This window comes from Sminthopsis crassicaudata, chromosome X (genome assembly GCF_048593235.1).
Source record: "Sminthopsis crassicaudata isolate SCR6 chromosome X, ASM4859323v1, whole genome shotgun sequence".
Taxonomy (NCBI): Eukaryota; Metazoa; Chordata; class Mammalia; order Dasyuromorphia; family Dasyuridae; genus Sminthopsis; species Sminthopsis crassicaudata.
The window spans coordinates 27,118,354-27,132,880 of record NC_133623.1 but is presented as its reverse complement, the minus strand read 5'-3'; the positions used below and the strand labels follow the sequence as shown (position 1 = coordinate 27,132,880).

Genomic DNA, 14,527 nt, shown 5'->3' with positions numbered 1-14,527 from the left:
AGCATGAAAAGGGTGAGAGATTTGGAGTCAAGAGACCTAAGTTCAAATCTTGCCTCTATCATTAATTGTGAGATGCTGGGGAAGTCATATCTGGGTCTCCGGTCCCTCATACATAAAAATAAAGGGTTTGGATTACATCAGAGGTGTCAACCATGGCCCAAGGGAGATGGGAATATCACCGATAAATACATCCCCAAATCAATCAATCAAAATACAATAAAATACAAATAACATTACAGTTTTAAAACTAAGTCAATATTACAGTATAGGGATTTCTATTTGAATCTAAACACCACTGAACTAGATGGCCCACTCCTTGCCCAGGGAGTCTCTCCTGTCCACCTCTACCCCTCTCTGGTCAACCGATTTGAATGTCATCTATTCCTTAGATTTCTACCCTCTTCACGCTCTTCCTTATATCCTTGTGATCTATGTACATGTATTCCTCCTTAATTCCTTCCTTTCTTCCCAGCAAACAGCTCAGGGTCTTGCACATAGTAAGCATCAAATAAATGTTTCACGAACAGTTGAATAGAATTAAAGTGACACCACCTCATGGCACTACATGCCACCAAATTTGTTCTAGATTGTCAAGCGTTAAATAGGTGAGTGAAGGCAGTAATTCAGTTCAATTTGACAAGTCCCATAGACATTAAGTGTCTACCATACCAGTGAAATCACCAGTCCAATCTCTGTCCCTAGCCCTATGAATAAACATGCATTGGTGCTTAGTTTAGAATACGTGGCAATTACGAGTAAAAGAAAAGTACCAAAAAATGATAGCTGTGACATGGTGGCAAATGAAGAGATTTTGAAGCAGAAGACCAGGCTCGTGGATTTGCCCTGCTACCTAGCTATTAACCCCGGGCAAGACACTGCTTCTTCTACATCCACAAGGCACTTCTCAAAAACATTTAGTGGCTCTAACTCCCCGACTTTTAGTGTTCAATGATTTCCATAATTTGGCTCTAATTTACATGTCTAGACTTCTCATGGGCAGCTCTGCTCGATGTATTCTATATTTTAGCCAAACCGAGCTACTTGCTAGCCTCTATTCTCCCCATGTCCTCTCCTGGTCCTCTGCCTTTGCTCACCTAGTCTCTCCTGGATGATTTCTGACTCCTGAAGTCCTTCGCCCTTCAAGGACTAATTTAGAACTCAGCTTCTTCATAGAGCCTTCCCTACCCCCTACACCTAGATCTCTCAAATAGCACTTTGCCTGTACTTTCCTTTGCACTTCTCAGATTCACCCTTGTATCAGAGTTATTTGGGAACTTGCCCTCCCAGTTAGACTATAAGTTTCTTGTGAGCAAGGTCTATTTCATGTCTATCTTTGAATTTTCAACATCCAGAATCTAGCTTTGCATATACATGTTTTGTTGAAGTAAATTGGAGTAGGACTTGTAACAGTCTCTGAAGGTTAGAGAATATCTGAATAAAATGGAGAGGAGCTAAGAGGCTATCCCAGGTAATAAAAGGTGAACGGAGCGAGGGCATGACTTTCCTACTTACTGACTGATCTTTACCTCTAATAGGCCTTAGATCCCTCATCTGTAAAACAGGAAGTGGGACTAGATACTTCCTACTTTTAAATCTATTTATTTCTTTATTTAAAACTTAAATAGAAAAAGAACAAAAAAGAAAAAAGGGGGAAAAACATGGCCATGTGTACAGCAGAACATAAGAGAGGATTCAAAATATGAAATAATAAATTTCCATTTCAAGAAAGTGTATATAGCTCTAACATATTTAACATGTATTGGTCAACCTGCCATCTTGGAGTGGGGGGGGAAGGAGGGGAAAAATTAGAACAAAAGGTTTGGCAATTGTCAATATTGTAAAATTACCCATGCATATATCTGGTAAATAAAAACTATTGAAATATTTTTTAAAAAGAAAGTGTATATGATAATTAAGACTAGATGGTTTCTATGAATCTTTGAATTATAATCCTACCTAGAAAATTCAACAGATAGAGCAAGTAGACTAGTGAATTGGGAAACAGGAGACTTGACTTGTGTGACCTTGGGCAAATCGCCAAACCTATTTGGACCCCTTTTCTGCAAAACAGAAAACAAAACTAGTCTCCTCCCTAGACCCCAGGGAGTCAAGACAGAAGGAAATGTTTCAGAGGAATCTCAGAAGACTTGTATGAATTGATGCAGAGTAAAATAAGAACTAAGAGAAAGATATACATAACATCCCAATATTGTCTCAAGAACATAAAAGGAAAACTCCATGAGAAAATATCAAAACATATCAAGGCCATAATTAATTTTGACTCTGGAGTGCTGATGAAACAAACCTCCCTCTGCTTAGCAGTGAGGTGGCGGATTACAGGTGTGTAACAAGGTCTGTGTTATCAGACATGGTCAACACATTGGTTTGTTTTTCAAAGCAGCAAACTTGCTTTGCTGGCTGAAACGTGTTTCCCAACAACTGAACCAAATTCTCAAAGAAAAAAATTATCCCCACTGACAAGGTGGCTATCAATTCCGCTTGACTAGAGTAAATTAGCAAAGGGCAGGACCATCAGGAGATCTTCTGCTACATTACAAATGCTCCTCCTACATCTCCCCTCCAATTACTGAATCAGACTGTCTGCATGGATCACATGCCAGAATTGGCTAGAATTGATGGGACTGATCCAAATGTGTGTTTCTTCCTGTTATGGCACACCTTTCTCTTTATCTTCTGAGATGCGACTGCTAACTACAGGACAGTGAATAAAAGAAAATTGAGCTGAACCCTACCAATAGACTGGGCAAATTATGTCGATAGGAAACTTAATGAGGAGGCTCGGCAGTTGGTCACATCTCTTCTGCTTCTCCAAGAAACAGGGGATGCAAAAATAGGTTGAGAAGCAGCAGAGAAGAACTCAGACAACCACAGAGGTGACTTGTTGGGGTTTTTTAAAGTTAGAATGGATCTCAGAGCATCTCTAGTTCATTTAGGCAAGTAATTTGTCTAAGAGTACACAGATAGTAAGTAGGAGAATGATTTGGATCAATGAAAGCATGTGAGAAGGTACTATCTTCACTTTGGACCCCAAACTACCTTTTAGAGGAATCATAACCTTTATTTGAAAGTTGCCTAAGAATAGAGTACAAGTCATGGGATTATCTGCAAGTTAAATGTACATTAATTACCCATGTTTCTCTCTGCTTGGTAAAATTTTAATCCACACTCTGTCCTACCCACATGGATGTAGAAGCTCCATGAATCTGGAGAAAAAGAAGTTACAGGGCAGAGGTGATACCATCAGCCTAACAACTATTCACATTTACATGGCTTTTTAAAGCTAACCAAGTACATTAATACAAGAATTATTATCTACATTTTTTAGCTGTAGAAACTTTAGCTCAGAAAGAAATTATTTGCCCGTGGGCACACGACTAGGAAACCTCAAAATTAGGATTCAAATCCAGTTCCAGTTAAGAAATCCACTTCTCACAATCCTTCCACCAAATCCCACTGCCTCTAGTCAGTGACATCTTGGCCTCCTAGTCCAATTAGCAGTATTGGCCTATCCCCTCTCTCAGCTCTGCAGCATTGCATGATGCCAAAAAAAAAAAACCCCCATGAGAATTCAAAGGTGAAAGTGAAAAAAATTTGTCTGAGGAGTGATAGAGAGGGGTGGTTCATAAGGTTCCCTTACCATTTTCTTTCATCCCATTAATCAGCCTGGTTCCTCCGTCCTCTGAGGCAGATTCCTTATCTTGTTGGTCATCCATCAATTTAACCTTTTATTGTTTCAATCCATACCCTGCTGCTTCTGTCCAACCTGCATGTTTCCAAACAAGTAATTAGAGTCATTCAAATTGGCTGCAAGAAGCTCACAAAGCTGCAAAGCAAACAAAAGGTTCTATAGAAAACCTGGAATTCAACTGTCCTCCAGATTGGGCCTCCTGATCATTGTGCTTTCAGATTCCTGTCCCATAGTGGGTACATCGAATCAGGCTGGCGACTCCATGCCCTTCCCTCCCACATTCCGGGGCCTGATGCAACCTGCCCAAGCTTGGGCTAGGACTCAGGCTTCTCTGAAACGATACACTTGACAGAATGCGCTCTCTACCTCCCTCAAAGCCCTTGTAAGGAGGTAGAGAAGCTGCTATTCTCTCTCTGCAATGGAGCTTCAGAGAGGAGAAGGGACTCATCCAAGGTCACACCCTGAGTTAATGGCAGAGCCTAGACCAAAAGGTCTAGCTAGGCCTTCTGACTTCCAGGTGACTGGCTTCTTCACAATATTGAACAGTCCTTCAATTCTGCAAGTTCAATCCTGGGGACTCACTATGCCCTAATCAAGGTCAACTCCGAGCTCTGTTGGCTCTCTAGAGAGAGGAAGTTTCTTAGCCATGGTTTCTGATGCTCAAGTCTTGACCGTAACTGGGCAAACAGAAACTTCCCGGTTTCCCAGGTTCCTTCTGGTAGGAAGGAAGGGGAAAAACGGGATCCGGGATGGCCTTTTAACTGCATTGGCTCCAGGACTTTCCTGAGGAAAAATTAATCAATTCAAAGGACTGTGGGGATGAAATGGAATGTCCTTTCATGTGCTTATTCAATCCATATCTAATTCAGATGGTCAGAGGCTCAATTAAATTTAACGACTTCAGCAAATATCTGTAAAGTACCCACTATGTTTAGAGGACTGTTATATTATAAGGGGATAAAAATTTTAGCTAAGACATGATCCCTGCCCCCAGGGACCTAACAGTGTAGGGGTAAGGGTGTAACATACAAACACAGATAACTAGAATATACGATGCATGATAAATGCAGCAGAGAGGTGCAAAGCAAGGTCCTATGTCAGGTAGAATGATGGGATTGGGGTGGGGGGGAGCAATCAAAGGAGATTTCCTGGAAAGCATAGCATCTGAGTTAGGTTGGAGAGGATGGGTAGGAATTTAGGGAGTGAGGAGAGGGAGAAAGGGTGTCCCAGCCAGACAGAATAGTATGAGCAAAAGGCAAGAGCTGTGAGAGTTCAGAGAATGTTGGTGTTGGGATGGGCAGAGAATAGTCTAGATTTTTACTAAAGAGTAGAGTATGGGGAAAGGAACAATATCAAAGAAGACTAGAAAGCCAGGGTGGTGCCAGCTTATGGTGAGTATGTACCAAGTTAAGGAAGGTACACCTTACTTGAGAGAAAATTGGGAACCCCTGAAGGTTTTTGGCCCTATGTTTAAGAAAGCTGCTTCTGGCAGCAGCATGAAGGGCAGATTGGAAATGGGAGAAAGTGAAGATGAGAAGACTTGTGTGGAGATACTATAAAAATCAAGGCAGACAGGGATAAGCATGAAAAGAATGGGATACGCTGGACCAGACAGGACTTGTTAACTTGCATACGATTTTCCAAAATCTGTGGGCCGATTCATAGCTCCACCAGTGATGCTTTACTGTACCTGTCTTTCCAGCCCTCATTGTATCAGTCTTATCTTTGCAAATCTGCTAGGTGTGAGATAAAACCTCAGCATTGTTTTAATTTGCCTTTATTTTAGATGTGATTTTGAGTAATCTTTAATGTGGTAGTTTATAATTTACAATTCTTTTGAAAACTTCCTATCCTTTGACTACCTACCGGAGAATGAGACCTTTGGCCAAATTTATCTCAGTATCTTGCATATCAGACTTTTGCCAGCAATATTTGCTATAGAGATTTTTTTCCTCAACTGACAATTTCCCTTTTTATGCTGCCTGCAATTATTTTATACCTGCAAAAGCTTTTTAACTTTCTGCAGTTGAAATTGCCCCTTTCCTCTGTTATGATCACTACTATCCCTTATAGAATAAAGAATTCTCCTCCTTGCCATAGTTGGAAAAAGCCCCTGCTTCTTTTCACCAGTAATCTTGTTTTACATTTGTGACATGACTTTTTATATTTAGATTATTCTGATTTTTAGTGTGAGATGCATTTCTGCTAAGCTGCTTTCCCAGTTTCCCAAGCAGTGACTGTCAGATAGGGGTGTCCTTCCCCAAGGCACGAAACATTGGGTTATAGGACTTTTTAGGAATTTTACTTTTATCAATGTGATGGAAGGCTGGAATATTTTCCCCTTTTCCTCTTCCTCTTTGGTAACTGATGGAAATGAAGTATGTTGCAGGTCTCTATGGTAATGGATAGAGCTGGCAATGTGACAGAGCTGAAAGGGGCAGAAAAGACAAGGGGAGAGAAAAGAAGAGGGGGAGGGAGAGGACAGGAGCGAGGGAGAGAGGGAGAGAGAGAGAGAGAGAGAGAGAGAGAGAGAGAGAGAGAGAGAGAGAGAGAGAGAGAGAGAGAGGGAGAGAGAGAGAGAGAGAGACTCCCTTAAACCAACAAAGAGCAGGGAGATGAGACAGCACTGTTGGTGGAGTCTTTGGTAAAGGAACCATAACATTTGGAATAGAGTTTCTGAGGAGTGACAGGCATTTTGGGTGCTAAGTCTCTTCTGTTTTCTCTTCTCAGTAAAACTTTCTTTAGTAATACAGTGAACTGTGTGTTTACAAATAGGTCCTCTGAATACTGGAGACCTCATACCCGGATTATTCCAGTTTTTCAGGGGGTGGAGGCAGGCCTATAAGCCAATAGAGTAGAAAAGGACCCTGCCACATATCTAGGGCCTTTGTGTCATGAAACAATCTCTGATATAAGGATTATATGCTAATTTATCAAAGAAAGCAATAGTGACGTCAGGAGGAGGAGGAGGAGGAGCAGGATGGGGATAAGGGACAGAGAAGAAAAGCCTACAGCAATCTGAGGAGATGCATGGACACTTGCAGAAGCCGAATGCTAAAAATGAAAGTGGAGGGCAGAAAGTCCCTGGCTTCTTAGCTTCTCTGTTGGGAATTCTGTGTGTCCTTGCAGATCCACACAGAGATGGTCACATTGGCCTTTGGACTTGCCAAATAGTCCCAGTCTTAGTGAGATCTCAAAGCAACAAGAGCTCACTTGTACTTCTGGGGCCACAGGCAGCTGCACCTGTGGAAGGAGCTGGACTCTGCTACCTGATGCCTCTGACCATTACACTAACCAGAATGGGCCATGGAGGCTGGTGGAAGGATGTGGGAGGGAGTAAGGCAGATGACAAGATGACTCAGAGCTGGCCTGCAGCGTGAGAGGGACCATAAGACATAGGGAAAAACAGGAAATGAATGACTAAGCAAGGCGAGAAGGTGGCAGTAATAATGATTCCCATTGATTTCGTTTCAAAGCTTACAAAGCATTTTCTTCTGAACAATCCAACAATTTTGTAAAAGTAGATGATCTAACTATTATCCCCATTTTATAGATTAATTTACTCCCCAGACATCTTTCTGTAGATGCAGAATTGAGTTTGAGAGAGATTAAGGGGTAATCCCAAGGATAGATACTTTGTGACTCCCCCCCCCTAATGATTTGAACCTGGGACCTCTGGATCCAATCCTATACTCTTTCCACTGTGCCATGTTGCAGGGCTTTGGGGAAGGACAGAGAAGGATAAAGAGACCTGCCAGAGTCATAACTTGCCTTCTTTGCTAAGCCTTTTCTTTACCAGAGCCCACTTCTCCTGAAAACCGAGTAGGAGGCAGGCCTAAGGAGCCTATCCTGCTCTGCCCAGCCAGCCAGCCAGCTTCTCTCCCTAAGCTTCCCCTCCAAGCAGCAACGATCTGGGCACACTCACGTAGTATATGCTGTGGTAGCATCCTTAGATAACACATGTCTTCTGCCCACCAAGACTAGTGCGGGACAAGGCACAAATATATATAACCCTACCATCACCTGAGAAGTTCAAATCAAGTACTATAGAAAGTTTGAGGGAAAATCAAAGTGATTTCTGCAGGACTATGGGGTGAAGAAGCCCTTCAGGGAGAGCAAAACACTTCTCCGGTCATGGTTAGGAATTTCTAATTTACTCTGTCAACTCTAGGATGGTTCTCTAACCTGTCAGGGCCTCTTTCCTCCTCTACAGCAGGTAGAGAGCAGATCAGGTGATCTTTAAAGCCTATGTATCATCTACTCTTTGTTCCTACTTTGCCTCCTCCTTTTCTAACCTAGAGAGGTTTTAGATAAAAGGATTTAAAGACAGAAGATATTCACAAAGATCCTCTGGCCTGATCCCAACAGATTCAAAAACTGAGGTGCAGAAAAATGAGTCACACAGATGTTTAGCAGTAGAGTCTGAATTTGTACCTGGAATTTCCGACTCAAAATTCAGCATTCTTTCCATTATTCTTTGAGGCCTCTGGTCAGTGGGTAAATGAAGGACATGAAAATACACATTGAAATGAGGACTTCAGATCACCGGTAGAAATCTGGGATTCTGTTCTATGATTGAAAGTCAATGCTACTTCAAGGGAGAAACTAAGGCATGGCAAGATTATGAATAATAATAATAATAATAAGTTAAATTTATATGATCCTAATGGAATTGGGATTTCTGGCTTGGGGTTTAGGACTGAGGAATGATGGGCTCTGAACCGTGGGCAATCTCTCATAGAGTACAGAGAACAAGGGAAGTGCTATTGGACAAAAAACAAAAACAAAAACAAAACCAGAAAAGAGTAGAATCAATTTGGGGGGGAGGCGCAGAATCTAAATGTATCAGAGGGCCAGAGAACAAATGTTAAGGAGAAATGAAGGAGAAAAGTAATCATTAAAATCCAGTATGACTTCATAATATAGCATATAAGAGCACCAAGAATCTAGCTTTGGTCTCATCCCCCTCAACAGAGGAGCTGGGGAACAGTACAGATAGAATGCTTATCAAAAGGAAGCTCCCTGATGGCAGCAACCTGGATCATGCCCCCATTCCCAGTGTTTTGTACATACTAAAGGCTGAACAAAACATTTGACTGATGATTTGAAAAAGCAGTTTATACAGACTAAGTTTCTCCTTAAACCTATTCAAGGTGGCAATCTACACTCTCAGGAATTATAAAGGAAGAAAACTTCTATCTTCCATGTATGTAATCAATCATTCTGCAGGCAGGAGAGGCCTAGTGATCTCTGGAGAAGGCAATCTAGAGGCTTGGATTCCTTCTTGCCCTCTTCTACAGCAAGGAAAAGGCAAACAGGGAAGAAGGTCCCACTCCAGAAAACAAAGGGTTCCCTACTGGTGAAAGTATGGAATGGTGAAGTCTGAGCCAGTCCGGCAGTTTGGAATGGCCAATCGTGGGAAGTTAGCCAGAGGGCAGCACCGGCAAGGTCAACTTCACCTCCACTGATGGAGACTACATAGATGTTCTCTGAAATATGCCACAGAAGAAGACTATGTAAGTAAAATGTGAAGCCTCTGAGCCACCGCGAATCATCATTTTAACAAGAGAAAGAATGAAACAATGCCCTTTCTGAGTCATGTATCTTATCTTGGCTGCAAAAGGCATTTATCTCTGAAATATATTCACCTTGTTGGAAATATGCTCGGCCTTCTCCCCAGCTCAGAAGCTGGTTTCTGAATAGAGACTCCCCAAATCACAGAATTTCAGAGCTGGAAGGGTCATCTGAGGCATTTAGTCCAAATATTGTTTGAAATGGAAGCATTCTCCACTTACATCCTGTGTGACCTTGTGCATATCACTTAAGTTCTCTGGGCCTCAGTTTCCCCATCTCCAACACTTGAAGACATTGAAGGTCATCCGTGAGTCTAGTCATGAATTTCTCAGTTTATAATCCTATGACCCTGAGAAATAGGAATCCAACTTCTGGTAGCACACTTCCAGTGTCAAGGAACTCACTCTTTTCAATGGCCATAGTGCCTTATACTCCTATGCATTTATCAGACAGTATACTGAACTTAAGTAATTTATGGTCACATGATCACCCCTCCCCAGCTAAGGCTTTTATCACCATTCACCTGGACTACTGCAATCTCTTCCCTATGGATCTCCTGGATCCACTCTCCCCTTTTCCAGAATATCATACAGATTCCACTCCCCTGATCACAAAGTGTCAGTGGTTCTCACTGCCTCGAAAATAAAGCTGAACTCCCAAGTTGGTATTTAGAGCACTCATTTTACTTCAGCTCATTTTCTCAGACCGCTTTAACATTGCTTCCCTTCATTCCGGCCAAACTGGACTGTTTTCTCCGTATACCTCCTATCTCACCTCCATGACTTGGCACAGGTTTGTTTCCCCCTGTCTAGCACGTGCTGCCTTCTCATCTTTACCTCTTGGAATCCTTAGCTCAAATGCACCCTTCTAAAAGGTTTTGGTTTTTTTTTTTGATACCTTTTGTCAGGGCTCTTAGAAAGTATTTGCAGCAGCTTAGTATAGAAGGAAGATCACAGAATTGGAATCATGCACAGTTTCCCCATCTGTAAAATGGGGATAAGAGCACCTGCCTAGCTTTGAGTTGTGAGGAACAATGAAAATATACGTAAAGCATTTAGCAAAGTACCATCTAATATTAGCTATGATTGTTATCAGAGGGCCAGTGAACAAATGTTAAAGAGAAATGAAGGAGAAAAGTAATCATTTTTATATATGCTGTTCCTCCCTCGAAGTCAATGGTAAACTCAGAGCACAGTCCATCTTCCCTTTTGTCTCTGTACCCATCCCCACACACAGAGCCTATAGACACTGTAACAATACCACCGCCCCTATCAGTAGTAGTAGTAGTGGTAGTGATAGTGGCTAACATTTCTATAGCGCTTACCATGTGACAAACGCTAGGCTAAGTGCTTGACAATTATCATCTCATTCGGTCCTCACAACCACCTTGGGAGAGGCAGGCTGCTGTGCTTTTTGCAGCTGTGTAATTCTCACAGTGCCTAGAACGCTAGTGACTACATAGGTTCCTCCGGCTAACTTTCCCTGGACAGAGACACTGAAAATATTATCTCTATTTTCTAGATGAGAAAAAATGAGGTGAGATGACTTTCCCAGTGTCACACATGGCCAGGAAGTTGGGGCTCGAAGTCAGGTTTTTCTGATTCTAAATCCAGGGCTCCTCAGACTATACCACATGGTGGCAGAGTGAGCTATAGCCGAGAGCTTGGGAGTTCTAATGTGGGCTCTTTCATGGCTGATTTCAGGCTGCCTCCTCCTGGGGCCTGGAGAAGTCCATCATCTCCTCATAGGCAGGTTATGAAACCAGAGCTATAACACCACAAGAGAGCAAGACTGCCTGCTCCTCATAGTCCACCAGGGCCCAGAGAAAACAGGTATGGTTGAGTTCTCCCTCACATCAAATCAGGAGACAGGACCTCTCAGTTTCTCCATCTGTGAAATGGGGACAAGTGTATCCATTCCTACCTACCTTCCAAGGACTACATTATGAGGAGATAAACTTCTCAGTCTGACACTTCAGAGTGACACCTCAGATTATTTTCATGTTTCATACACAGCACAAAGACCAGCTGGAGTAGATCAGAATCTCTACTGTGGGCCTCCAACCTACCTCTCCAGTCTTATTTTCACATTGCTCTTCTTCATACTCTCTCCCAGTCATTTTTATCTACCAGCTGTTCCCTGAACTCCTCTTGCCCTGGCCTGCTTCTTTGTACTTACTGAAACAGGCTGCCCCCATTCCAGGAACGGACTTTCCTCATCTCTCTCTGCCTGCTGGAATCCTCCAGGAAGCTTTTTCTGATACCTAAGAGAATTCTATCTGGATCTCTTCCTTTCATCAGTATTCTCATTTGTATCCTGTGTGTACATGTCGTCCATCTTTCCCCTACTCTTCATCATACTATCTTGAGGACAGGGACATTTTTTAGTCTCCCTTAGTATCCCCAAGCCCAGGAGAGACACCAGCGTGTTTGTTTTTTATTTGAAATTATTCAGAAATGTTTGTTGAATTGAGCTAAATTAATGTTAAAACCCTATACGAAAATATCCAACCTATAGAAAGCCACTGGGTTAATCCATACCTCCTGAATTCCATCGACAAAGAGTGCCGAGCTGCGTACCTCCAAGCTAACATCACTGATTTCTTGAGCACAATTAATCATCACATAGTTAATGCCCAAACCAGTAATGTCATCGTCAGGTCATAACTGATAGAATACACTTGCAAAATGGATTTCCTGTCCCACATTAATAAAATGTTAGATAATGAGTCCCATGTAGGCACAAGAGACTTGTTCAGTGAAGGCAAAAGATCAGGCTGCCTACTCCATATTTTCCCTCTTGTCAGCTGCTGGCCCCAGGTCCATCTTCTGCCATTAGTAGGAGGTGAGATAGTTTCCCTCCTATGGGGCAGGCTGTTCTAAGTCCATACTCTTTGGGAAATAGAAGGCCGGGCTCTAGAGCTAAAAGATATATGAACAGACTACGGGATTATACCCCAAGTCAATTAATAAGACCAAGCTATTTACAAAAGACCGTATATACTTCAACACAATAGGAACTAGTGATCTGGGCCCCCATTCTGATCTCTACAACTTCATAAAGTGGCAGCTTTTATATGGCCACAATCAATACAGAAGCTGGCTTTTTTAGTTTACCAAGGCTTGTTTGCATCTTTTTGGATAAATTTTGCTGGGGCTCTTTGCAGCCTTTCTATTTCTCACTTTGGGGGGCACAATTTAGTCACCCGCTTCCCGCCATCTCTCTTATTTGCAGAATTTTCAGTCCTGGGAGTTCTAAGAGACCTTAAAAGCTGGGCATATAGCCCCGTATCCTCCTCTCTACGGCATCTCTGCCAGCTGGCCATTCAGCTTTCCCTCTGCCTTCAGACCTCCACGGATAGGAGCTTACTACCTCACAAGGAAGGACACTGTCTTTATAATTCAGGTATTTACAAAGTTCTTCCCACTGAGCTGAAATCTGCCTCCTTAATAGCTGCCATTCTTTAGTTATAACTCTGCCTTTTGGAACTAGACAGGGAAAGCCTCTAACTCGGTGGTCTCTCAACATTCCAGCCTTACCTCCATTGTTCTTTTTCAACCAATCTGCTGTTCCCTAAACACACCTCGTGATTCCTCATCTCTAGGCCTTTTCTCATGCCATACCCACTTTCAGAAATGCCTCCCTCTAGTTCATATCCGCCTAGCAAAAATCCTACCCACTCTTCAAAGCTCAAGTCAAATATTATCTCCCCAAGTGGAAGCACTTTCCCTCAGTCTGGGGTATCATCTCCCCTGCTAGAGTAGAAATTCCTAAAGCATAGAGCCTGTAGCTTATTCATTTAAGTTCCCCCCACCCAGATACACAAGTAGGGGTTTGCAGAAATTACTCATTTATTCTCCCAAATCAAGTAATTTAGCCCCATCCTCATTAGCCCCTGAACCTGTTTATTTCTGTTCTGCCTAACTTAAGAGTAATATGAATTAACTCTCAGGAGCCTAAGTTTGAAGAGATCTTGGAGCTCTCCTAATCTTGCCCCCTCCTTTTACAAAGAAGGAAACTGAGACTCAGAGAGAGGTGGGGACCTGCCCATGGTCATACAGTGGTGGACTTTGAAGGGATCGGCAGCTGTGCCTCAAGGGCTCATGGCTGGCCACGGTATATTTTCTCTGGGATGCCTAAGTGTCAGTGTGGGTCTCATAATGCCATGAAGTCATCTGCAGGGGGAAAAGGCCCGGTTAAGAATTAGCCCTTGGGAATTAGTAACAGGGCATGTTAAAAGAGAACTACGAATTGTAGGGAGGAAGGGAATGATTTGCCATAAGAGCTAGGTAGAGAGAGATGAAGCAGTCACCTCATCATGTCTGTGCAAACTGTGAGTCTGCGCAAGTGTGAGGAGGGAATGGCGGTGACGAACATGGAAGCTGGCAGCGGACGAGTGTCTGGAAGAATGCTCTTGTGTCCTGGGAACTTGGAAGGGGTCAGGACTGAGGCTGCTGCCCTCCTTCTACTCTGAACCCTGAAAGCTGAGTGCTGTGCTGGGGACTGTGACAATAGGCCAGCCAGGGCAACTAGGTAGGCATGCTGCCTCAGGTGCCTAGAGCCCCCTGGGTCACATGGCCAATACACACGTGGGGCAAGATTCAATCCGATATGCCATGCTGCTTCACATAGGGAGCCCTGTGCGAGGTCTGATAAGAACGGGAGGAAGCTCAGAAGTAGCCTGCGAACAACATCCCAGCAGCTTAGGGCATGCTTTGGATTTCTCCTGAGCTATGAGCATTTTGGAAAACAGTGACAGTCTTTATCTATTTTGAGTGGAAAGTGATTAACACTTTTGGAAGCGGGTGCTCTAAATTGCTTTGCTAATCATGGTAAATCAAGCAGGAATGGCATTAAAATAACATTATCTCAGATCTAGGTATGAGTTATACATTCAATCAACAAACACTAAGCACCTACTGTGTGCACAGCTGGAGGTCAGCTGAGTAAGTGAATCAGCTACAAACAGAGGACAGCTCCAGGATACACTAGACTATACTAAGTGTGATAGTCAGTAGGAGAGTTTAGATGGGGAAAGCGGTTACTCATCAGGAAGATGAGGGGTAGATGGGCCGCCCATCCCCTACCCTTCTCTGAGGCTGACCCGGGGCCTGGCAGCCCTGCTGTTCTGACGGTTTGAGGTCACCGGTGGGCCGAAAGGCAGAGGGATACGACGGAGAGAGCCCTGAAGCCAGAAGCACTGGGGGCCAAGTCCTAGCTTTACCATTTCTTAGCTGACTTGTC

The 14,527-nt window shown here is 43.1% G+C and overlaps 1 protein-coding gene across 6 annotated transcripts in view; it reads right to left on the bottom strand.

The window, feature by feature from the left end:
• The window catches only part of NEXMIF (neurite extension and migration factor), a 179,754-nt gene that overhangs the window by 12,701 nt on the left and 152,526 nt on the right, over nt 1-14,527 (bottom strand). For 4 of the 6 annotated variants that reach the window (XM_074278260.1, XM_074278261.1, XM_074278262.1 and 1 more), the window contains one exon: nt 3,659-3,784. The exons of the other annotated variants lie outside the window; for them this stretch is intronic. In XM_074278260.1, the coding sequence (XP_074134361.1) occupies nt 3,659-3,734 (76 nt within the window). In that variant the 5' untranslated portion in view covers nt 3,735-3,784. The remainder of the gene's footprint in view (nt 1-3,658; nt 3,785-14,527) is intronic. 6 annotated transcript variants of the gene reach the window in all.